Raw genomic sequence first — 26,034 nt, forward strand, 5'->3', positions numbered from 1 at the left:
CAAGAATGACAAATGATCATAATGATTTATATTACAAAAGTAAAGGATACTGACTGGTTGACAAGTTAACTCTGATTGGTCAAAATATTTCATGGTGGGAGCAACAGGGACCTGTAGATCCCAAGGTTTCACAAATTGCTTTTACTTGCAGAGAACAAGTCCCTGTACAGGTCATTCTCCGAAAATGAACATTGCATCAATGCAATTTGGTTGTAGCGCTATTGGTGAATTGGAGAACATTTTTTTAAAAACACAAACTCCCCTTGGCTATTACATAATTCCATCCCTGGCACTCGGTGTCACGATACGCTGAGGACTGGACCCGGGTTAACATCACATGGCCAGTTGATTCTCGTGCCTTGTGGTGAAGTGCTTCCTGAAAGTACAATACTGTACTCAGTAACTTCCGGTACAGTTTTTCTTTGCAAATCTCACTGTGTTTCTATGAATATGGAAGGACAAAGTTATGGTGAAGCTGCCAGTGCAGACAAGGAATGTGAGCTGTCAGTTCTTCCTGTGGTGAAAAAATTCATTGAGGAAAAGGGCTACACATTCGATCAAATCTTCAATTTGGACAAGACATGTTTATACTGGAAGTGAATGCCATCCAGACCTACATTTTTTGAGAATGAAGCACACGGTCCAGGTTTTAAGGTCGCAAGGGATCGTATGACTGTATCGTTGGGTGCCAATGCTAGTGGAGACTTAAAGCTTAAACTTGTGTTGGTTGTACCACTCTGCCAATGTGTGAGCCTTGAAAGGTTACCTGGAAGCCAACCGAGGTGTCTACTTCAGGCCAAGCAAAAGAGGTTTGATGTTGGAACAGATTTTTTCTGACCTTATTGTTGATGTTTGAAGATATTTTTAGAAATTATTGCAGGAGATAAAATTTGAATTTCAAGATTCTCTTCAGTCTGAACAGTGCACCAAGCCATTTTCCCACCATTGGTGAGTTTTCTGAAATCATCAAAGTGTTATTTCTACCTCTGAACACAACCTGTCTCACTCAACCCATGGACCAGGGTGAAATAGCAGCTTTTAAAGCTTATTATTTAAGGCATGCATTCAGGAAGCTGATTGCAGCTACTGAGGGGGATAATGAGGATGGTGTTCCTCAGTTTTGGAAGAGCTTTAACATTAAGAATGTTATTGACATCATCATGGTGTGATATTAGTAAGGACTGCTTGCATGCAGTTTGTTGGCAGCTTCTGTCGGATTTTCTTCATGATTTTAAAGGTGTTGAAGTGTCAGAGGAGCTCCCAGCAATCAAAGAACGTTGTGTTGCTCTTGCAAAGCAAGTTGGATTTGAGGAAGCGGAGACTGAGGATGTTGAGGAGCTGCTTGAATCCCATTGTGAAGACCTCTCCATGGCTGATCTACAACAATTTGTTGCTGCTGGGCAAATTGAAGCTGGAGATAAGACAATGAAGTCCACGATGCAGCACTACGAGAACTTCCCACTTCTCTTTTAGTTTTCTTTCTTGAGGGAAGTTGAGAAGCAGTTGCAGCTCTCAGAAGACAATAACTACAATGCAGAACACAGTAGATTAGCAGTTTGTGGCAAAAAGTCTTTTCTGACACCCTATGAACAGCTTCTTCATGAAAGAAGGAAGATGGAAAGCAGCAACAAATAGATGCCATTTTTAAGCTAATCCCAAGAAACAAACTAAGGACATGAACCACAGCCATCCTTCTGGATAAATATTTTTTTCGTCATAACCCTGCACCCAGAACTGCACCTGAAAGTGATGATAATTCTAATGATGGCCCTGTCTTCTTAGCATAGTGCTGTAACTCAGCAAACTCAGAAACCCATTCAAGTTACCTTCCAGTTTTTCAGGGTGAAGTGTTAAATTTGTTGTATTATTTCATTAAAATAATGATCTTATCATTTACTTAGACTTGTGCTAATGTTTGTGTTAGGCTAACTATTTTTGTTTCGATTTTTACAGATTTTTTTGGTGCTCCATCCCGAAGCCTGTTTTCCCACAAGCCCCATTATTTCTATTGCACAAATTTCTATAATGGGAGATCACATGAGAACACAACAATCGTGTCATTGAAGAACAGACTGTATAGAAATAGGCCATATTATCAGATTATTCAAATGGCTATTGTTGGAACATGATTTGGAGCAACGTATGGATCTGTAACACTCAGGAACTTGGTCAAAGAAAAGTACCTAAACAAGGCTATGGCAGAGAATCAAGATGCCCATGGGTTATGACATTTTGCAACTTATAAACCAGGAGCGTTGATGGGATAACAAAAGGTGGATGTGATGAGAACGATTATGGGTAAGGATACATCATCCTCGATGGTTTCAGTCCTGCTGCTGACAGCCTCAGGGATGGCCACTCCATTGATGGCAAGCATTCTCCTCTGTTGTAAATAGGTAACATAATCTACTTGGGTATTGTGATTGTCATGGTAGAATAGCTGGCAATGTGTTTAACCTGAGAGATATGGTGTGAGGCCCTCTGTAGTAATGTGCGGGAAGTGCAGCTATGAACGTTTGGGTATTAACTCTTGATTAAAAACAATTGTTTGTAGGTGAGTTATGGGGATTTGACTAATTGAACAGTCTTTGGGACTAATGGTGTAGTTGGCAGGATATGGCATTTGAGGATGAATTCAGTGACCATGGCTCTTCACATCAGGTCATTGAACTTCTTGTAGCCCTGCATCCAGGTCTTCAAGACTTGACTAACAGCATTGACCTAAATGGCTCTGATTCAATTTCCTCATGTGTAATTATTTGGAAAACCTCTTGGGTCCCTCTGGATATCGTACTTCTCCTCCTTCTAACCCCACCACCAAGGGCTCATATTTATTGTCCAAGAACTTTGGAGCATGTTCTCTCCCATGTTGCACCTTTACAAAATGTATCGCTCCTTCCTGAGCCATAGATTGGCCTCCTTGCATGCTACAATCTGCCTGTACTGCTCAAAACAAAGCTTTTCATTGTGCTTAGGTACACGTGACAATAAACAAATCAATTCAGTTCATTGCTAGCTTCAAAGTGAGAGCAGACAACACACTGTTGACAAGTTACCTTCATTACACAAATAAGCATTCAAAATTGCAAGTTCTGTTATTTTCAGGGGTGGTCCAGTTTAGGTTAAAAGCTAAATATTGGTATAGAGTTAAAGCTGCACTTCCCTTTTTGTGAAAAATGCAATGCAATGTTTAGAAGTCCATATAAACAGGAAGATAGGGCATCAGCTTAATGTCTCTGTTGACAAGTGCAGTAACAAACATGGAAGCAATCTCTCAGAATTACGTGAAGACTTTTTTTTAACTGGAACATAAGAGGCTGAGATATAGATAAGCTGAATGGCAGGTGTTTTTTCCCTGGGCTGGGGGATTTCAAGATTAGGGGGCAGGTGTTTTTTCCCTGGGGTGGAGGATTTCAAGATTAGGGAGCATAGTTTTAAGGTGAGAGGAGAAAGATTTAAAAAAGACATGGAGGCAGTTTTGTTTCTACACAGAGTGTGGTTTGTGTATGGGATGAACTTCCAGAGGATACAATTACAACATTTAAAAGACATTTAGAAAAGTACATAAATAAGAAATGTTTGGAGGGATATGGGCCAAGCAGAGGCAGGTGGGACTAGTTTAGTTTGGGATTATAATCAGCATAGACTGGTTGGACGGAAGGATCTGTTTCTGTGCTCTATGATTCTGTGACTCTATGACTTTATAATACGTGGTGCACCCAAATTCTAAATGAAATTTGAGCTCGCAAACCTGATGATACAGGAAGTTATTAGCTTGATGTCATACTTTGTTGTTTTAATGGTCCTTTGAAGTGCCTTAGAATGTTTTATTATGTTAAAGGTGATATACAAAAATAAGTTGTTGCTTCATGAATAGGCTGGGGCTGTTTTCCCTGGAGCGTTGGAGGCTGAGGGGTGACCTTATACAGGTTTATAAAATCATGAGGGGCATGGATAGGATAAATAGACAAAGTCTCTTCCCTGGGGTGGGGGAATCCAGAATGAGAGAGGGGAAAGATATAAAAGAGACCTAAGGAGCAACTTTTTCACGCAGAGGGTGGTACGTGTATTGAATGAGCTGCCAGAGGAAGTGGTGGAGGCTGGTACAATTGTAACATTTAAAAGGCATCTGGCTGAGTATATGAATAAGAAGGGTTTGGAGGGATATGGGCCGGGTGCTGACAGGTGGGACTAGATTGGGTTGGGATATCAAGTCAGCATGGACAAGTTGGACCAAAGGGTCTGTTTCTGTGCTGTACATCTCTATGACTCTAATTGCTTGCTGGGCAAGCAATGCAGCCTTCAGGACTCATGCTCCTAGCTGCCCAGAGTAACATCTAACCCCTAACCAAAAGGTCCCCTGCCACACTTACATTCCTTTTCACTTCTCCCACTTGATTGGAGTCCTACACAGTGGTTCTATGGTCAGTTTGCTCATCATCTTAAACTGTTGCTCTCATTCACATAAGTTGCATAAACCACAAATCATCCCTGGACAATCAAGGTGCTCAGGTTCCTCCACTGCTATTGTCTGGGTCCCCATTTTTGCCTGACTTGCAACCACAAGTTGATGTTCCTGAGCATCAACCAAATCAGAAGTATCTTGTTTAAAGGATGCAACAACATCCTGAAACCTGAAGAGTCCAAGTGATTTTTCCCCTCCCTGATTAATCTCAGTGTCCAAAGCTCAGACTCCAGTGTTATCATCTGATATGATCTGAAGGCGTGTGAAATGTAATAGATGAGGGAACGGGTGATTGATGTATTAAGGAAGGATTAATTGTGTTTCAATTGATTGTTATATTTATGGGGAGATAGTAATCAGTGGGGTCTGAGCTTTATGGAATTTGGTTAGCTGAATTAAAGGTTTCATCAGAAATGCGGGTGTGGATTTTGTTCAGAACCATTTCTCTTCTAGTGTATAACATCCAGCTCATCAAATTTGAGGTGACGTTCCTCAAACTACAGACACTTTCTGCAGATGTACTTACCACAGCACACACTGCTGTCCTACACGCTGCAGCTCATCACCTGCCCTGCCATCATTGTGTTTCATTTAATTAGGTTACAAGTTTAGAAATATCACTCAACTGCTGTATGTAATTGTATTAAGTAGTTTAATTAGTGAAGCTACGAATTTATTGCAATACATATATCTCCCAAATGGCACTTGAAACTGTAAAATCTTGAACATTGCCAACAATCACTTACCTGCTCACTAAATTAATGCCTAACCAGCAAAGTCTGGAGGCTGAAAAGTGTCTAAAAACCAGCACATCCCTCCCATTCTGCATCAAGTTTCCACCTGCACCAAATTCAAAGTTAGCACTTGTTTCATATCATATCCACTTGTGCAGTCACTAAATGTGCCTGCTTTAGTGACTCCCACCCAAGTTGGAGCTGCGAAGTCAGCTTCCCGTTACAGAAAAGCGCAGCAGGTCAGGCAGCATCCAAGGAACAGGAGAATCGACGTTTCGGGCATAAGCCCTTCTTCAGGAAGGGCTTATGCCCGAAACGTCGATTCTCCTGTTCCTTGAATGCTACCTGACCTGCTGCGCTTTTCCAGCAACACATTTTCAGCTCTGATCTCCAGCATCTGCAGCCCTCACTTTCTCTCTTCCCGTTACAGAAACACCTATTCATACAACCACTTTCTGTTGATTGAATTGCCATTGCCAGGCAAATGCTATTAAACTGGGCTTTTTTGTTTACTAGTTTGCAGTTGTGAAGGTCCATGTCAAAGTTTGAATGTTAATCTAAACTACCCCAGAAAAAAATACCAGACGTATCTCAGCTGCACCAAGTTTGTACTCATTCATGATCACTCCCACACAGCACAAATGGCTTCTTCCAGAGGTATTTTTATAGAGTCATAGAGATGCAGTTATGTGGTAATATTCTGGCATCAGTATATTAACACTGACATAAGCTTTCTTATTGAACTCAACATTCCCTGCATACATCAAGTGAAAGTAAAAACAGGAAGTGTTCTCCCTGATCTTTGATGGTTTGCAATGCCCTGAACAGGTCTAAATTTTGCGTATAAATTAATCAATTGGAAGCATGGGTGATTTGGAGGTTGTAGTTAATAGATGAAAAAAATACCAGTGTGATTCAGTGATTGGGGAAACAAAAAGCATACAGTTGCATCTAAGAGTACTCTGCATATTAAAAAAAAGCAAGGAATATTCTCCCTGTCTTTAACAGATTTTACATGTTAATTAATCAATTGGAAAACACTGGTGGCTAATAGATGAAAATACCGCAGGTGTTTTGGCAGTGCAAAACAAAACAGTTCAGTTGTGTGTAAGAGCACTTCTGGATATAAAAGAAAAACAAGCATGGTATACAACTTTGTTTAATGAATTAGTTAGAAGATCAGAGGTCACAGCACAGAAACAGATGTGAATAGTTTAAGTGTGGCCTTACAGTAAGTCTGCAGTAGTGAGTAGAGTGGATTCTTTCTTGACTATATGTTGTATTGAGATATGTCTTTTAATTAAACTTAAAAATATAATCCATAAGTATTAATTTAACCTGGACCAGTGTTTTGTAGAGGAGTAAGACAGCTATTTTCTGGGTCTGTAGATTGAAAGTAGCAAAAATGGCCTTTAGTAGAGTGATATGCTCCTCTTGTCAGATGTGGGAGTTTAGGGAGAGTTTACATGTTACTGAGGATTATATCTGCAATAAATGCTGTTGGTTGCAAACCCTATCAGATTGAATAGATTGGGTTGGAGAGACTGTTAGAAGAAATTAGGAATTTACAAAAGCAAGGGGATGTGATGGATGGCAGTTACAGGAAGGGAGAAAAGTCTCAGATACAGTCACACAGATGGGTTAATTCCAGGAAAGGTTAGAGAGGTAGGCAGGTCGTGCAGGAGTCTTCTGTGGCTATCCCCATTTCAAACAGGTATGCAGTTTTGGAAAATGAAGTGGTTGATGGATTCTCAGCGGAACATAGCACGAACAGCCAAGTTTCTGGTATTGAGACTGGCTCTAATGCAATGAGGGATACGTCGGGTTCCAAGAGATCGATTGTGTTAGGGGACTCTTTAGTCCAAGGTACAGACAGATGTTTCTGTGGCCAGCAGTGAAAAGTCAGAATGGTGTGTTGCTTCCCTACTGCCAGGATCAAGGATGTCTCAAAGAGGGTTCTCATGGGGGAGAGGGGCCAGCAGGAGGTCATAGTCCACATTGGAACCAACGACATAGGAAGGGAAAAGGTTGAGATTCTGAAGAGAGATTACAGGAGTTAGGCAGAAATTTAAAAAGGAGGTCCTCGAGAGTAGTAATATCTGGATTATTCCCAGTGCTACAAGTCAGTGAAGGCAGGAATAGGAGCATAAAACAGATGAATGCATGGCTGAGGAGCTGGTATATGGGAGAACGATTCACATTTTTGGATCATTGGAATTTCTTTTGGGGTAGACGTGACTTGTACAAGAAGGACGGATTGCACCTAAATTGGAAGGGGACTAATATACTGGCAGGGAAATTTGCTAGAGCTGTTCGGGAGGATTTAAAGTTTTAAGGTGGCGGGATGATGGGACCCAGAGAGATAGTGAGGAAAGAGATCAATCTGAGACTGGTACAGTTGAGAAGAGAAGCGAGTCAAACAGTCAGGGACAAAGCATAATCTGGATTAGTGGTGCTGGAAGAGCACAGCAGATATGGGCCGGGTGCTGGCAGGTAGGACTAGATTGGGTTGGGATATCTGGTCGGCATGGTCAAGTTGGACTGAAGAGTCTGTTTCCATGCTGTACATCTCTGTGATTCTATGACTCTTTCAGACATAGAATGAAAGTACAGCCATAAAGTCAAAATAGGTTTAGAATGAAAGTATAATCGTAAGATATTCTATACACTTGTATGTTTAATATAGAAACTTAGTAAATACTGAAATAAAAATACCACAAGTAAAATCTTGACTTTCTTTGATAGTCAAAATGGATGGTTGGAAGTTGGCAGCTTGTTTTACATTTCTCCTGATTTTTATTTTCCTAAACTTCAATGAAAGTACTAATTTAGATAAATGTAAACAGACTGTCAACTCACTGTCAGCAGTTTTATGCTGTCACAGTTAAGATCAACTCCATGTGTGTCCAGGAACTGACTGATAGCACGAGCAGCTTTATGACCCGTGTGGTATAAACAATTCTGTGGAAAGGTTGCAAAATACCTGGAATTATCTACATCCTGAGTGTATTTGAATGTGCGTGTGCATGTCACAAACAACATGGCAGCTTTTATACTATTCATCCTTCCATACACAAAAGGGAATTGGGAGTGATCTAAGATTTTTATGGCAAGGTATTAGCAAAGGCTGATAATATTAAAGATTATATTCTCCACGCAAAACAGGATCTTGTGCAGAAACATAAATATCATCTTGCTTTCTGGATAATGCTTTAACAGTTAATTTTAAAACTTTATTGTTTTGTTTAATCCCCAAGAGCCAACATCTAATAGTGGGGAGGAAGGAATTTGAGTTGCAAACAAAATTCTAACAAGGTTAAATCAACAGAAGGTAAGTGATTGGATGATAAGGTATCCCTTGCAGTTCAGTGAGGTGGGGTGGGGAGCTAGTTATTTCAAGTTCTTTTACCTTTTCTCAGTTTCAATTTGTAACTGTCCCTCAGCATAAGTAATTTGTTAAATATACTACATGTCAGCTGGGCTAATGTTTTTAGGTCTTAAAAAGAAGAAGAGTTAGGTGAGAATCTGTGACCCATGGGATAAAAAAGCTGATAGCACCAAGAATGTTAGCGCTGGAGTAGTAATATCACTGATTTAGTGATCCAGATGTCCAGGCTCATGCTTTGAGATAATGAGTTCAACTACTTGAATTAAGTTAATTACTAATTTGGAATTGAAAGCTAGCCTCAATAACGTGACCATGAAGCTGTCATCAATTGTTGTAAAAATTAATCTCGTTCACTAAAGCCCCTTTTGGAAATGAAATTTGCCATCTTTACCTAGTCTAGCCTCTGTGTGACTCCAGAGCAACAGCAATGTGATTAATTCTGAAACTCCTGTGAAATAACAGGGAAATGACGACAAATGCTGGCCTTGCCAATGAAACTAGGTCCCATGAAAGAATAAATAGCATGTGTCCAAGTGAATCACTTGGTCCAAGTGAATCATCTTCTGCATATTTCTAACATTTGGAAACTGAATATTCGTTTTGCAAACACAGTTTGCCAGGTGAAGAACATTACAATTATATTTGTATGAATATTATAAGTTACTTTTGTCAAAGGTATTCCCTGATTCAATGTAAGCCTTAAGCTCAATACAACAATTAATATGACAACTATAAATCAATAATGAGAGTACCCACATGACCAGAATTGTGTGATAATAGGACAAATCGTTTTTTGAATCCACTCACAAACTCAAGGTAAATGGAATGCTTAACAAAAATCCATGGATTTTGACTCCAGTTCCAGATAAATTAATACATTATCTTTATTGTTATGCAAATATACTATCAAATGTATATTCTACAAGAATATAAGGCTGTAATGAAACATTATAATAGATTGTGCTTTTGATACTACTACTGTTGAAAAAAGTTATCCATGAACAAATTCCACAAGACCATTTAATAAAGGATAATACATACATTTTCAGCGTCACAACAGTATATCAATTTTCAGCTAAGGCAATATCTACATTTTTACCTATTTTTTGATCTGATGATACATTTGTGCTTACACCATTTTTTGATGATCATAAAATTTATTTGTTCTTGGTTAAAAAGTATATTGTGCAGCATCCTGCATAGCTGCGTAGGTATTCATTACACATAATCTAACTTGTTTGTAGAGATCATTTTCCACAAAATGGGATCTTGAGCCTATGGATGAATTGTGAAACAGAATTTAATGTATGTCTTGATCATGAATGCTTGCCACAAAATGTCTTTATTTGAACATATTAACTTCTGAGGGTTACAGAGACTTCACATTTTATTCCAACCCACACAAATGTCATACGCGAATTGATATGTTTTTTATGCCAATTGATGATTTGGACAGAATATTGGCATGTAAAATTGGGAATATAGCCGTTTTGGATCATGCACCAGTATATTTAGATATTAAAGCTAAGGGTAGTGGAATGAATGCACGACACTGGTGCATGGATTCATTTTTGTTAGGGGATAGTAAATTTATTGAATATATTACAAGAGAGCTTTGGACCTTTTGGGATATTAATTCAATTACAACTAGCAATCCAGCAATACGTTGGGAGGCCACTAAAGCATATTTACAAGGTCTGATCATTTTATATTTGACGACTAGGAAAAGGCAGAGGGAGGAGCAGCAAGGGATGCTGGAGGCCCGACTGAAGGTAGCTGAGAAAACATATTATAACAGGCTTTCATTGCTTAAGTTTCAGCGGGTCACATCTCTCCAGGCTGCTCTCAACTCAATACACACACAAGTGGCTAACACAGAGATCTCCTTAGCCAAACAAAGATTGTTTGAATTCAGAAATAAGCCTGGTAGATATCCGGCTTATTTGACCAGGAGGAGAAACGCCTCCCAATCTATTACATCTGTGAGGGAGAAGGCTAATACGATTACCTGTGAATTGAAAAAGATCAATGCTAGGTTTAGAGAATTGTGCACGTTAAAGATCTCCTGTAATTTGGAAGGGACAGGTCTGTCTTAAATTACTGTTGCTTCTCAAGGTAATGGTGGTTGCTGCAGCTTATACATGGGATTTGCCAGAAGAAGTGGTGGAGGCTGGTACAATTACAACCTTTAAAAGGCATCTGGGTAGGTGTATGGTTAGGAAGGGATTAGAGGGATAAGGGTCAAGTTCTGGCAAATGGGGTTCAATTCATTTAGGATATCTGATCAGCATGGACATGTTGGACCAAGGGGTCTTTTTCTGTGCTGTACATCTCTATGACTCAATATTTTGAAGAGCTATATCGGTCGGATGGGAGCAAACACAATACAATGGGAATGCAGTCCTTCTTTGAAAGTCTGGACCTCCCCAATATGAGTACAGAGCAGGCTTCCCTTTTGAATGCGCCTTTAACAGTACAGGAAGTGCAGGAAGCAATAAGACATCACCAGGGTGGCTAAGCACCGTGGCCAGATGGATTCCCAACTGAATTCTATGAGGAATTCATAAACATGTTAGTGGACCCACTTCTGGGGATATACAAATATTCTTATACACAGGATTGTCTGTTGCCACTCTTAGGGAGGCTAATATCTCCCTTATTTTAAAGAAAGGGAAGGACTCCGAAGAATGTGCTTCATATAAACCAATCTTGCTACTGAATGTAGATTTCAAAATTTTATCAAAGATATTGGCTTTGAGGTTGGAGAAGGTCTTGCCCCATATTATAAAAGAAGACCATACACGTTTTGTTAAAGGCTGCAGTTTCTCGAACAATATTAGTAGAGTACTGAATACAGTACAGGTATGTCAGCAAAGATTGATTCCAGGGTTGATGGTCTCCCTAGATACAGAAAAGGCTTTTGATCAGATAGAATGGCCGTATCTATTTTAGGTTCTAGAATGTTTTGGTTTGGGTGGGGATCCTTTGCCAGATGGGTAGCAGTATTGTATAATGATCCTAAGGTGGCAGTTATTACAAATGGTGTTAAGTCAAATAATTTTAATAGTAGAAGAGGTAGGCGACAGGGGTGCCCTTTATCATCGCTGCTATTTACCTTGGTGATTGAACCGTTAGCCAAAACTATCAGAAGGGACTCTGAAATAGTAGCGCCAAAGGTGGGAATGGGGGAGCATAAGATCATCCTATATGCTGACGACATCCTTTTATTCTTGGCCAATCCGAGAAGTCTATTCCCCGATTGATCCAAACAATTAATTCATATGGTAGTTTCTCAGGTTATAGAATCAATTTCACAAAATCAGAAGCCATGCCGGAAGGGGGATTAGTGGAGGTGCCTAACTTGAAGGATCGAATGCAATTCCCGTTTGGATGGTCACCAAGAGGTTTATTGTACTTGGGAATTGTTATTACCCCTTCCTTCCACCAGCTGTATAAAGCTAATTATATACAACTATTGGAAAGGATAAAACAGGATTTGCAGCGGTGGGAGGGGTTACCGTTATCGTGGCTGGGCCAAATAGCCCTGATTAAGATGAATGTCCTTCCTCGACTGCTATACCTCATGAGAATGCTCCCGTTGTTGTTACCTAGACAAGTATGACGAAGAATTAATGGTTGGCAAGAGTCCTTTATTTGGTGCCATAGGCGTCCTCTAATTAAATTCACTAAATTGCAGCATCTGCAGGCTGGGGGAGTCGGTGGGGGTGGGTGTATCTTCCAGATTTGAAGAAATACCAAATAAGTGCTCTGTTAACATATGTTGGTGACTGGGTACGGGTGAATTCAGAGTCAATTTGGCTTGATATTGAAGCCTCACAGTCGAGATGTCCTCTAATTAATTTATTATTTATGGACAAGATGAAATCCGTGACCCAGCAGTGCAACAGTCTAATTACCTTAAATACGGTGAAAGCCTGGAGGGTAATGAGGCAAGATGAGGGCAATTGGTCTAAGACTTTGCTATTTACCCCGTTGGTAGAAGCCCAAGGATTTAAACCTGGGGCAATGGACTCTAGCTTTAAGACATGGGAGAATAAGAGAATTCTATGTTTGGGAGATTTATTCGAGGGGGACGTCCTGATGTCATTTAATCAGTTAAATCAGAAATATGGATTGTCCAATAGGGACCTTTTCCAATACTTCCCGATAAGGAACTATATACAGAGGAAGACCACACTCCTGGTCCAGTGTTAAAAATCAGATGCGGAGAAAAGAATACTCCGGTGTACAGGTGCTCTTTCACTTAGTACTTTACATCATTTACAGAAAGGCCGTGCTCTGGGGGATATGGAAGGACTTTGCATGACGTGGAACCAAGAGTTAGGAGAGGACATTTTACTGGAGATATGGGAAGACATCTGGAGAACGTAAGGAAAATTTCAGTATGTAACAGAGCGCAGGCTATGCAATTGAAGATCTTACACATGGCTCATATGGCGCCAGAGAGGCTAGCTAAGTTTAAGAGAGGAGCGTCACCAGAATGTCCCAAATGTAACATGAGTATAGGCATCTTACACACTGCTACCGGTTATGTTGTACGATTCAGAGATACTGGAGTGCTATAGTAAGGGAGCGAAAGGAGATCCTGGCGATTGAAATTAACATGGATTCAGTAATTCTTCTTTTGGAGCTGCCAAATTTGCCCTGTCTGGGGAAACACAGGAAGAGACTGTGCAATATCTTTACCCATTGCGCGAGAAGAACATTCTACTGAATTGGACATCAGAAAAACCACCAGGGTGGCGTAGGCTAGATGGAGCATCTCCCCCAAGATAATCTCACAAATATGGTGCACCACAAAACGGAACAGTTTTATAGGACGTGGTGGCTCTTTTTAAATTACATTGACGCAGACTTATCGGCAATATTAGTCAGGGCCGTGGTATAGCCGTGGGAATCAGTAAGGGTGCCAGTGGGACCCCGGGATGAGGAGACTGGAAGGAAAAGAATATGGGTTCTGTAGATGGTATTCCCAGGGATGGGAGCCTCAGCGGAGGTGTGATGAGTGAGATAGAATAAAGTAATGAGATATTATTTAAGTTATTTGAATGTAGTGCTTATTTCATATGTTTGTAGTTTAGTTTTATTTAAGTACATACGTTTGTTTTGGTAGAATAGTGGGGTGTTTATTAACAATGATACTATGCTATGGCCTTGTTTTGTGTACTACTTTTTTTTCTGTTTTGATGGTGTTATTTTTTTTCTTTGTATATAAGTGTTTTGTAAAAGATTTAAAAAGCTTTTCAATAAAAATACTTATTAAAATAAAACTTCGGAGGGTTACAATTACCACTTTAATTTAATCATGGCAATTCTCAACATGCTTGAGAAAATACTTTCTTGAATTTATACAGCAACTGTATTAAATAAATTTGAAACTATTAAGTACTTTTGGTTATTAATGACTGAAAGTTGAGAATTCAAATTACATTTCCAATAAAGCTACAACTTTGAGCATGTAATTAAATTTAGTGTGACCTATTACAAAATTAATGCCTTAAACTCACAGACATGCACATTGTTTACAAGCAACCCTGTATTTTAGAACATAGAACATAGAACATTATAGCGCAGTACAGCCCCTTCAGCCCTTGATGTTGCACCAACCTGTGAAACCAATCTGAAGCCCATCTAACCTACACTATTCCATTCTCGTCCATATGCCTATCCAATGACCATTTATTGCCCTTAAAGTTGGTGAGTCTACTACTGTTGCAGGCAGCGCTTTCCATGCCCCAATACTCTCCGAGTAAAGAAACTACCTCTGACATCCGTCCGACATCTTTCACCCCTCAATTTAAAGCTATGTCCCCTCGTGCTAGCTATGGCCATTCGAGGAAAAAGGCTCTCACTGTCCAAACTACCTAACCCTCTGCTTATCTTTTATGTCACAATTAAGTCATCTTTCAACCTTCTTCTCTCTAACAAAAATAGTCTGAAGTCCCTCAGCCTTTCAGTATACGACCTTCGCTCCATAGAGTCATAGTCATAGAGATGTACATCATGGAAACAGACCCTTTGGTCCGACCCGTCCATGCCGACCAGATATCCCAACCCAATCTAGTCCCACTTGCCAGCACCTGGCCCATATCTCTCCAAACCCTTCCTATTCATATACCCATCCAAATGCCTTTTAAATGTTGCAATTGTACTAGTCTCCACCACTTTCTCTGGCAGCTCATTCCATACACGTACCACCCTCTGTGTGAAAAAGTTGCCCCTTAGGTCTCTTTTATATCTTTCCCCTCTCACCCTAAACCTATGCCCTCTAGTTCTGGACTCCCTAACCTCAGGGAAAAGACTTTGTCTATTTATCCTATCTATGCCCCTCGTGATTGTAAACCTCTATAAGGTCACCCCACAACCTCCAATGCTCCAGGGAAAACAGCACTAGCCTGTTCAGCCTTTCCCTAAAGCTCAAATCCTCCAACCCTGGCAATATCCTTGTAAATCTTTTCTGAACTCTTTCGAGTTTCACAACATCTTTCCGATAGGAAGGAGACCAGGATTGCACACAATATTCCAAAAGTGGCCTAATCAATGTCCTGTACAGCCGCAACATGACCTCCCAACTCCTGTACTCAATACTCTGGCCAATAAAAGGAGTTATGAACCTGCACTCCAAGGTCTCTTTGTTCAGCAACACTCCCTAGGATCTTACCATTAAGTGTATAAGTGCTAAGATTTGCTTTCCCAAAATGCAGCACCTCACATTTATCAGAATTAAATTCCATCTGCCACTTCTCAGCCCATTGGCCCATCTAGTCAAGATCCTGTTGTAATCTGAGGTAACCTTCTTCACTGTCCACTACACCTCCAAATTTGGTGTCATCTGCAAACTTACTAACTCTACCTCTTACGCTCACATCCAAATCATTTATGTAAATGACAAAAAGTAGTGGACCCTGCACCGATTCTTGTGGCACTCCACTGGTCACAGGCCTCCAGTTTGAAAAACAACCCTCCATCACCACCCTCTGTCTTCTACCTTTGAGCTGGTTCTGTATCCAAATGGCTAGTTCTCCCTGTATTCTGTGAGATCTAACCTTGCTAACCAGTCTCCCATGGGGAACCTTGTCAAACGCCTTATTGAAGTCCATATAGATCACATCTACCGCTCTGCCCTCATCAATCCTCTTTGTTACTTCTTCAAAAAACTCAATCAAGTTTGTGAGACATGATTTCCCATGCACAAAGCCATGTTGACTATCCCTAATCAGTCCTTGCCTTTCCAAATACATGTACATCCTGTCCCTCAGGATTCCCTCCAACAACTTGCTCACAACCAACATCAGGCTCACTGATCTATAGTTCCCTGGCTTGTCCTTACCACCCTCCTTAAACAGTGGCACCATGTTAGCCAACCTCTAATCTTCCGACACCTCACCTGTGACAATCGATGATACAAATATCTCAGCAAGAGGCCCAGCAATCACTTCTCTAGCTTCCCACAGAGGTCTAGGGTACACCTGATCAGGTCCTGGGGATTTATCCACCTTTATGCGTTTCAAGACATCCAGCACTCTGTAATATGGACATTTTTCAAGGTGTCACCATCTGTTTCCCTACATTCTATAACTTTTATATCCTTTTCCACAGTAAATATTGATGTAAAATACTCATTTAGTATCTCCCCCATTTTCTGCGGCTCCACACAAAGGCCACCTTGCTGATCTTTGAGGGGCCCTATTCTCTTCCTCGTTACCCTACCAGGCAACATCCTAGTAAATCTCCTCTGAACCCTTTCCACAGCTTCCACATTCTTTCTATAATGCGGTGACCAGAACTGTATGCAATACTCCAAGTATGGCCACACCAGAGTTTTGCACAGCTGCAGCATGACATCATGGTTCCAAAACGCAATCCCTCTATCAATAAAAGTTAACACACCATATGCCTTCATAACAACCCTATCAATCTGGGTGGCAACTTTCAAGGATCTATGTACCTGGACACCGAGATCTCTCTGCTCATCTACACTACCAAGAATCTTACCATTAGCCATTCAAGATTTTGTCCATCATCTTGCATTCACTGGCTGTCTGAATTTTCCTGACAATGCCTGTGCTTTAAAAATAGTTCACTCTATCTGCTTAATCTAGGTAAATTCAGGAAACTTACAACATGACTCACAAGTATCTGTGAGGCTTATACATCTTGATATTGTCCTAAATTGCATCCTGTTTTTTTCATTAGTTTATACATTGATTCTAATGAAGTTAGATCAAAAAGTGTGGTGCTAGAAAAGCACAGGTCAAGCAGCATCCAAGGAGCAAGAGAGTTGATGTTTCGGGCATAGGCTTGATGAAGGGCTTATGCCCAAAACATCGATTCTCCTGCTCCTCGGATGCTGCCTGACTGGCTGTGCTTTTCCAGCACCACGCTACCGACTGTGATCTCCAGCATCTGCAGTCCTCACTTTCTCCTGTATGACTTTATAACTTGGAAAAACTCACCTTTGCCAGGATATTCTGGAATAGATTGGAATGTAGTGCTTGCACATCTTTAAAAGGATGCTGTGACCATGAATGAGAACTGTTAGTACGGGACTGCCCTGCATTGTTCCTGACATTTGCAGTGGACATGGCAGACAAGAGAAAATTGGCATTCTGCTTTGTGAGCAGGATGATACAGAGGCTGGAGGATTGGGTGGTACAGATGCAGGATGGCATCTTCTCCCGGGGCAGTTAGGCAATGACACTGGACTATGCCAGTTTGGGCCAAATTTGCCATCTGGAGTACAGTCTGAGTAAATGCAGGAAGACCTTTTCCACTCCACTACTGCAAGTGCTACCAACTTTTGGCTGAAACATCACACTCACTCTACCTCTGGTACTACATCCACCTCCAACCAAGGCCCAAGCTATAACTTCCTCAGTATTGCTTGCAATATCTTCCCCACCCACTCGCACCCACCCCAAACCACAGTACCACTACTTCTGCATGCCCTCTACTTGCTAAGGACACTCCACCATCTGCACTTTCTGTGCTAGGTGCCCCCTAGGACATTGGTTAGGCCAATATTGGAATAGTGTGTGCAATTCTCATTTCCCTGCTCAAGGAAGGATGTTGTGAAACTTGAAAGGGTTCAGAAAAGATTTACAAGGATGCTGCCAGGGCTAGAGGGTTTGAGTGATAGGGCAAGGCTGAACAAACTGGGCTATTTTCCCTGCAGTGAAGGCTGAGGGGTGACCTTGTAGGGGTTGATATAATCATGAAGGGCATGGATAGGGTAAATAGACAAAGTATTTTCCCAGGGCCAGGGGTGGGGAGTCCAAAACTAGAGGTATAGGTTTAAGGTGAGAAGGGAAAGATTTAAATGGTATCGAAGGGGAACTTTTTCATGCAGAGGGTGGTGCATGGAATGAGCTGAAAGGTGGAGGCTGGTACAATTACAACATTTAAAAGGCATTAGGGTGGGTATATGAGTAGGAAGAGCTTAGAAGGATATAAGCCAAAAGTTAGCAAATAGGACTAGATTTATTTGGGATATCTGATTGGCATAGACGAGTTGGACTGATTGGTCTGTTTCTGTGCTGAAAATCTCTATGACTCTATGACCGAAGGCATGACATAACTGAGGCCAAGTGATAACCAGGACAAGCTTCCTGCCTTTATGTTTGTGCTAAATGGCACAGCATGACACCAATACTGCATTCTTGATATCCTGGCCAAGGGAAAAGACATGCAAGAAGATGAGGCAAGGCAAGATAAGCATGCTGTGAGCATACAGGTAAGCTCAAAGTAAATGAGCACTAAGAGAGCAGGTGAACAGGCCAGAGATGTAATCTGATTCAGATCATGAGCTGGGTGAGTCTCCCTGTGCACAAAGTGCCCTTGCTGCAGCATTACAATGACAGTTACTGTTGCGTCTCGAGGTGCAGCATTAAAGTGTAGAATTATAAGTGGGTTGTAGAGGCGTCATGACGGTACTTAGAGGCTGGCGCATGTCAGCTGTCAATGTCCATGGATGCATGTTGTGCATGTCCAATGCCCTGAGTTGTTGGTGCCCAGTGTCCTTTGGAACAGAACCATGAAGGATTCTCCTTCTCCCTTGCTTGAGGCATGATAACTCTCAGGTTAAACTACCACCAGTCATCTCTCTCTAATAACAATGCACAATGAGCCCCATGATCTGGTAAGATTGTAACGACTTGTACTTTTAGAGCAATTGGTGAGCTGAATTCACCAGATACCTGTTCTGCATTCCTTTTGACTAGATTAGATTCCCAACAGTGTGGAAACAGGCTCTTTGGCCCAACAAATCCACACCAATCCTCCAAAGAGTACCCACCCAGACTCATTTCCCTACATTTACCCCAACAAATGCACCTAATACTATGGGCAATTTAGCATGGCTAATTCATTTGACCTGCACATCTTTTGGAATGCGGGAGGAAACTGGAGCACCTTGAGGAAAGCCATGCAGACACTGGGAGAATGTGCAAACTCCACGCAGACAGTAGCCTGAGGTGGGAATTGAGCCCAGATTCATGGCGCTGTGAGTTAGCAGTGCTAACCACTGAGCCACCGTGCTGCCCTGAGCACAAAATGTCCTTGATGCAGCATTACAATGACAGTTACTGTTGTGTCTCGAGATGCAGCATTAAAGTGCACAATTGTAAGTGGGTTGGAGAGGTGCTATGTCGGTACTTAGAGGCTGGCGCATGACACATTGAGAATTCTTAGTGTTCAGTTTGTTTGAAGTGGGTACAATAGAAAGTTACACATTAATGAGTTAATAAGGTAATTAAATAATCCCACATAATAAGTAACTTGCTTTTGCCGAGTGACAATCTTGCCTCAGACCCTGATAGCCTGGAAATTAGTTAAAACATACAGTAAGTTGCTCCTGATGTCGAAATTGACCTTCCTACACTTTTTGTGCGATTCTGCCACATTTCTCACTATAGCCACATTGTTCAGGCCCCTTTAAGATTCCATCCATCATCTTTATATGTTCATACCATTCCTGAAAAAGTACTAGAAGATGCTATTGGATATCCCCAGATCCAAGGAAGGTCCTCTTTTCACTTAGTTTGTAATAGCCTCATTACAATTTTCAATTGGTGCATTATTTCCATGTTTGATATATTTATGTAAATTAATATCTCGAGAATTATTGTTACTGGTGCACATACAACAAGATTTAAAATGAATATCGAGGTACCTGGAAGATTTGCAGAGGAACTGCTACAAGCAATTTCCGTCCAGTCGTTTAAATACCTGAAAAGCAATATAGCAGAAATTTGCTCTGATACATCATTAGTATAACAAGTTGTACAATGTAAATTTTTATAATCCTTTATCTATCTCAAATATTGTTCCTATTCTAGTGATCTTCATCTGCTACCTATCTGAGATATCTCACAGAATGCAAGATAAAACTTGTCATATGACTGGTGATTTCTCTCTTTCACCTGTACCCTCTAATCCATTCTGTTTTAACATAATTTCTATATTGAATGAATACTGCTACAGTTGGTATATTGCTTGTTTTTCAAACCCTAAATAAATTATCTGGCAAGGTCTTCATTTCCATATAGTTCAATTAGCTTGACTCCAAGAATCATTGCACAATTGTATATTCTAATGCATTCTTTCATAACCCTCAAATCTATGCAATATTTATCCCCTCGTCTTTTTCTTCTTCAGATATTTATAGTATAAGCATGGAGGCCTTTAGGGCAGTGGTTGACTACTAATGAAGGTGCAGAAGAGGCAGTTAAAGCCTCAAAAAATGCCCATTATAATGTTGCCGACTTATGGGTTTTAGTGAGATATGTTTGGTGCAGAATGGGAAACTGATATGGAGTTATCAGATCATTAATCTCAATATTTAAATAATCAATTAAGTTTTTAATCTTGAATTCTGACTTTAAGACCACAGTCAAAGCTGATCTAAAAGAAATACCAGCTGCGGCAGGAAGAATACCAGTAGCAGGAGCAGTTTCTGCTTCCAAGCCATAGGCTGCTCCACAATACAGAAGAGTTGAGCACGGAGCTCTTGAGGCAAAATGCATTGGCCTTTATAGCAAATCATTGCTGATATGTGCAACTTCCTGGAACAAGTCCTCCTTCTTTGTAATTCAGGTGGGCATCTATCACCACTGGCTATGACTGAAGGGCAATCCCCAGTTTTATGCCTTTGCCTGGAATTATTTCTTTCACCAGGATGCAAGCAGAACTATGACTATGTGAAAAGCATTAGTGGGCGGCACGGTGGTGTGGGCACAGTGGTTAGCACTGCTGCCTCACAGCGCCGGAGACCCGGGTTCAATTCCCGCCTCAGGCGACTGACTGTGTGGAGTTTGCACGTTCTCCCCGTGTCTGCGTGGGTTTCCTCCGGGTGCTCCGGTTTCCTCCCACAGTCCAAAGATGTGCAGGTCAGGTGAATTTGCCATGCTAAATTGCCCGTAGTGTTAGGTAAGGGGTAAATATAGGGGTATGGGTGGGTTGCGCTTCAGCGGGTCGGTGTGGACATGTTGGGCCAAAGGGCCTGTTTTCACACTGTAATGTAATCTAATCTAAAAAAAAAGAGGACAGAAAAAGCCTAGCTCCTCATACTGTTCAAGTAGATGCTATTTCCCTCTTCTTCCTGGTACTAGCGACCATGACAACTGGATCCTCATTTTCCCACTCCAAGTTCCTGTTCAGCCCTGAAAATATCCTGTGCTCTGGCACTAAGTCAGCGACATAGCCTTCTGGACTCATGCTCTGAAGAGAGATAGTCCCCCTTACAACATTATTTCCAACCATCTCTACATTTGACATGCTTTGACAGTTTTAGATGTATCAGTTGGAAGATCTGGGATGACATTAAGTCGCTAGGAGCTGATGATACACAATACGCAAATAATAATAGTTTCATTGGTGCCATATTACCTTAGTTAGGATCTATGAAGTTGATAAGCTAAAAGGGACTAACTGTCATAAAAGGATGACATTTCAATGGGATTGATGTGTCAAATGTGATGCTACTCAGAAGACCATGGCTTTTTAAAAAATCAGGAATTGGGTAAAAACTACCTGGCCAATTCAAGAAAGACCATGATTGTTCATCTAATGACTGTAGACAGAAGAATGTCAGTCAACAAAACAAGAAATCATGGTTCAGTCAACCACATTGGAGTCACAGTTGCATCCTGAAGTGTCTCAAATGCAAACCATTGCTTTTTATTAAAATTATTTTTTTTAGAATTAGAATCCCTGCAGTGTAGAAACAAGCCCTTCACCCAACAAATCCACACTGACCCTCCAAAGAGTATCCCACCAGACCCATTCCCCTACGTTTACCCCTGACTCATGCACCTAACCTATATATCCTGAACACTATGGCCAATTTAGCATGGCCAGTTCACCTAACCTGCACATCTTTGGATTGTGAGAGGAAACTGGAGCATCTGGAGGAAACACACTCAGACATGGGGAGAATGTGCAAACTCCGTACAGTCGCCCAAGGCTGAAATCGAACCCGGGTCCCTGGTGCTGTGAGGCAGCAGTGCTAACCACTGAGCCAGCGTCTTTGTGTTTGTTATGAAAAACCTCATTATGTAAAACTTGTGAAAACATATTTGTACCTGAAATGGAACTAGTGGATTAGTAAATGTTTAGATTGGTTCTCTCAATGTTAGTTTTGAATTATGATTGTCATAAGTCTTCAATTAAAGTTGAATTGAATTTCAAAATCTTACAGTAACTGATATTGCTGCTCATTAATTTATAGTGGGAATTATGGCTACTAGAACAAGTCAGAGACTGTCTCAAGTCCTTAGATTCCCAAATCGCCAAAGCCCTGTTACTATCTACAAGGCTCAAGTCAAAAGTATGATGGTACCTGTGCAGCTGCACGAACACTCAAGAAAGTTAACACATTCCAGGACAAAGCAATTTGCCTAATTAGCTTCCTAACCATTAATTTGAACATCCAGTAGCTCCACCACAAGTAAACTATGACTGCAGCATGTACAAGCTTTGGAATGTGCTGTGTAGCAAACTGCCAAGCTTATTCAACATCACCTAACACACAGGTAATGCATCTTGGGAATAATCATTTCTCCCATTATCTGGAGTCTAGTAGATAACAAATAAGTTATTCATCAGTTTTCTGGAGTCTCAGTCAGATCCGACTTCAACTGCTGTATTCATAACTATGTAGTGCACCTATGGAAAGAAATACTGAAATTGAAGCAAGGGGTTTTGCAGATTTACCAAAGTAATGCAGAGTTTAAATCATGAAGCAACATTGCATAAACTTAGGATGCATTGATTTGAGTTCAGAAGGTTGATGGGTGATCTAATGAGGCATGTAAACAAGATTTACATATTGATAAGCTATTTCTTCTGGTAAGGAATCAAGAACAAGAGATTGCAAACTTAATATCAACGCTACATCACACAGTAGTGAAATCAGGAAGCAATTTTCATATAAAAGGTGACAGAATTTGCTTCCTCAAAAGAAAATGGATGCCAGCTTAATTGAAAGTTTAAAGACTAGATTGACATATTTTTAAATGCAGGAGAATTTCTTCACTCTAAAGGTTGTGAACCTTTAGGAATCTTCTACTCAGCAACCTCTTAGTGATCAATCATTGCATATAATCAATACTGTGATGCAGATCTAAATTTTTGGAAACAGTGGTATGTGGGGATAGGAAAGAAAAGTGGAATTGTGGTAGAAGACCAGCCATGACTCTATTGAATGTACAGCAGCCTTGGGGCACGTTGTCATGCTTTTAATTATTATGTTATTAGGAGAAGGCATTAGGGATTATGGATCATAGATTCAAGTCATATGTTACCATCATCTTGTAAGAACAAATTAAACTGATCAATAAATTCTATCCTTACCAGCAATGTCCATATTCCAAAAACAAGAAGTAAAATCTGACATGGTCTTTCACTGCATTCAAACATATTACAATGTCATCACTGTTATACTTTGAGTAACAGGTGAGTGCAATAATAGAACTGTTTTGCAGTTCTAATACAGAAAAGGGTTGGTTATCTCTGTTGGCTGGATGGCTAATGAGTGGTGTCAACAGTATGGGTTCAATTCCTGCACTGGTTGAGTTTATCACAAAGGACGCTTCTTCTCAACCTCTCCCCTCACTTGAGGTGTGGTGACTCACAGGTTAAACCATCACCAGTCATCTCTCTCTAATGGGAGAGTAGCCCTGTGGTCCAGTAGGACTATGCTGACTTTACCTTCATAAATAAGACTCATGAGTACATTGCAAAGACCTATTTTTAATGGATTGTGTTCAACTAATGACAGTAAAATTGTGATGAGTCAAATTTGGATGATATAAAACTTCAATTGGGTTCAGTCATTCCCACTAGCCAAACAGAAAATTCAATAGTCTAATGCCTGTGATTAACTATAACTTTGAAGTAGTAACTGAATTAGTAAAAGTTGGCTAAGCTTATCATATCAGTGTTCCGACCAAATGGACAAAGTTAAGCCACACAATAGGGCAGAGTCATGGAATACTAAACAAGATATTACTTGACATCAACATTTCTGTGTAAAAGCATGCCAAAACCTGTGAGAAGGTTAAAAATGTTGATCTGAGAGAAGGTGAAATTGAACAGCAAGTGGAAAAAAACATGACATGAAACAAAAAGTGAACATTGTGAAGGAATGGGAGATTTCACCATCAAGTCTGTCATCAATTCTGAAACACAAGGCAGAAATTTTGGAACAGTGACAACCATACATTCTTTCCTGTGAAAAAGACAATGAAAACGGCTGCCTATCCTATCCTAACACTAGAGAAGCTCTACTTACTTGGTTCAAGGTATTTGAGCAGAGACCACTCCCATCTCCAGAAAAAAGGAGTTGCTGTGTCAAAGAGGCTGGGTCACAAGGACTGTGGCAAAGTATGGCTAGACTGATTCAAGACAAAGAATGGCATCGCTTCATGCATGATAGGTGGTGAAGGTGCAATGGTTATAAAGCAAATGCCATCTTCCACATTTTGAATGACTATACACCAAGAGATATTTTCAATATGAAAGAAACCAAACTATTTTCACCATCTTTTGCCAGACTGTTCTTTGATGGTTAAAAGTGAAACATTTAATGTTGGAAGGCATAGCAAGGCATGTATTATTGATATGATCTGCACCAACATGTATGACATCAAAAAGCTATCACTTCTGATAATAATGTCCAAGAGACCATGTTGCTTCTTGAATGTCAAGACATTAGCCAAGAAGTTATGAGGGTAACAAAACCATCTGGATAACTTCCAACATTTCTGAGGCATGAATCAAGAAAGTGAACAAAACATATTGTGGGAGAAGAAAAAAAACACTTTATGGACAGGCCAGTTGTCCTTAGCCATAAAGGGCCTACCCATAATGCCACTGCTACCTCAACTTGGCCACACTCAGGAACAGGCATCTTCCAAGGAGCAGGAAAATCAATGTTTTGGACAAAAGCCCTTAATCAAAAACTTAGATTTTCCTGCTCCTCAGATGCTGCCTGACCTGCTGTGCTTTTCCAGCACCACACTCTTGACTCTAATCTCCAGCATCTGCAGTACTCACTTTCACCACACTCAGGAACGGACAGTAAAAGAGCCATTACCTAAGCCTTTACTGACTGAAGGAACATGTTATCTAGATGACCTGCTAGTGAGATTCACTGCCTCACAATGGCATCACAGCTCCTGAAGCCTCGAGGGCGCTCCCTGTCTCCTCAGGAACCCAGTCACCATAATGCCCATGCAGACTAGATGGCTCCAGGATACATGCCGTGAACAATTCTTCCGTTGCCTCCGCCTCCGAGCTCCCGCCCACCTTCCAAGGACCCCTTCGCCCACCTCCAAAACACTGCATCCACCTGGACACCCCGCGCTGGCCTATTACCTGCCCTCAACCTCTTCATTTCCAACTGCCGCTGGGACATTAACCGCCTCAACCTGTCTACCTCCCTCCCCCACTCCAACCTCTCACCTGCACAACACGCAGCCCTCCAATCCCTCTGCTCCAATCCCAACCTCACCATCAAGCCAGCGGATAAAGGGGGCGCAGTGGTTGTCTGGCGCACTGTCCTCTACACCGCTGAAGCCAAACGTCAACTCGAGCACACCTCTTCCTACTGCCCCCTCGACCATGACCCCCACCCCCCATCACCAAACCATCATCTCCCAGACCATACAGATCCTCATCACCTCAGGAGATCTCCCACCCACAGCTTCCAACCTCATAGTCCGGGAACCCCGCACTGCCCGGTTCTACCTCCTTCCCAAGATCCACAAGCCTGACCACCCTGGCCGACCCATTGTCTCAGCATGCTCCTGCCCCACTGAACTCATCTCTACCTATCTCGACACTGTCCTATCCCCCCTAGTCCAGGAACTCCCCACATACGTTTGAGACACCACCCACGCCCTCCACCTCCTCCAAGATTTCCGTTT

General features: G+C 41.2%; 1 protein-coding gene across 7 annotated transcripts in view; it reads right to left on the reverse strand.

Annotated features, from left to right (window-relative positions):
* Positions 1-1,044: 1,044 nt before the first annotated feature.
* Positions 1,045-26,034, reverse strand: part of cunh11orf65 (chromosome unknown C11orf65 homolog) — an 85,732-nt gene continuing 60,742 nt past the window's right edge. For 6 of the 7 annotated variants that reach the window (XM_087987796.1, XM_043691846.2, XM_087987800.1 and 3 more), the window contains 2 exons: positions 19,779-19,834; positions 9,442-9,862 (listed from right to left, as the gene is read on the reverse strand). In XM_087987796.1, the coding sequence (XP_087843922.1) occupies positions 9,759-9,862; positions 19,779-19,834 (160 nt within the window). In that variant the 3' untranslated portion in view covers positions 9,442-9,758. Of the gene's footprint in view, positions 1,527-9,441; positions 9,863-19,778; positions 19,835-26,034 lie in introns of those variants that run through there. The other variant, XM_087987797.1, reaches the window with a different exon arrangement.

Source organism: Chiloscyllium plagiosum, unplaced genomic scaffold (assembly GCF_037043375.1).
Source record: "Chiloscyllium plagiosum isolate Xiang-an unplaced genomic scaffold, Cpla_swu_hap1 HiC_scaffold_6, whole genome shotgun sequence".
Lineage (NCBI taxonomy): Eukaryota > Metazoa > Chordata > Chondrichthyes > Orectolobiformes > Hemiscylliidae > Chiloscyllium > Chiloscyllium plagiosum.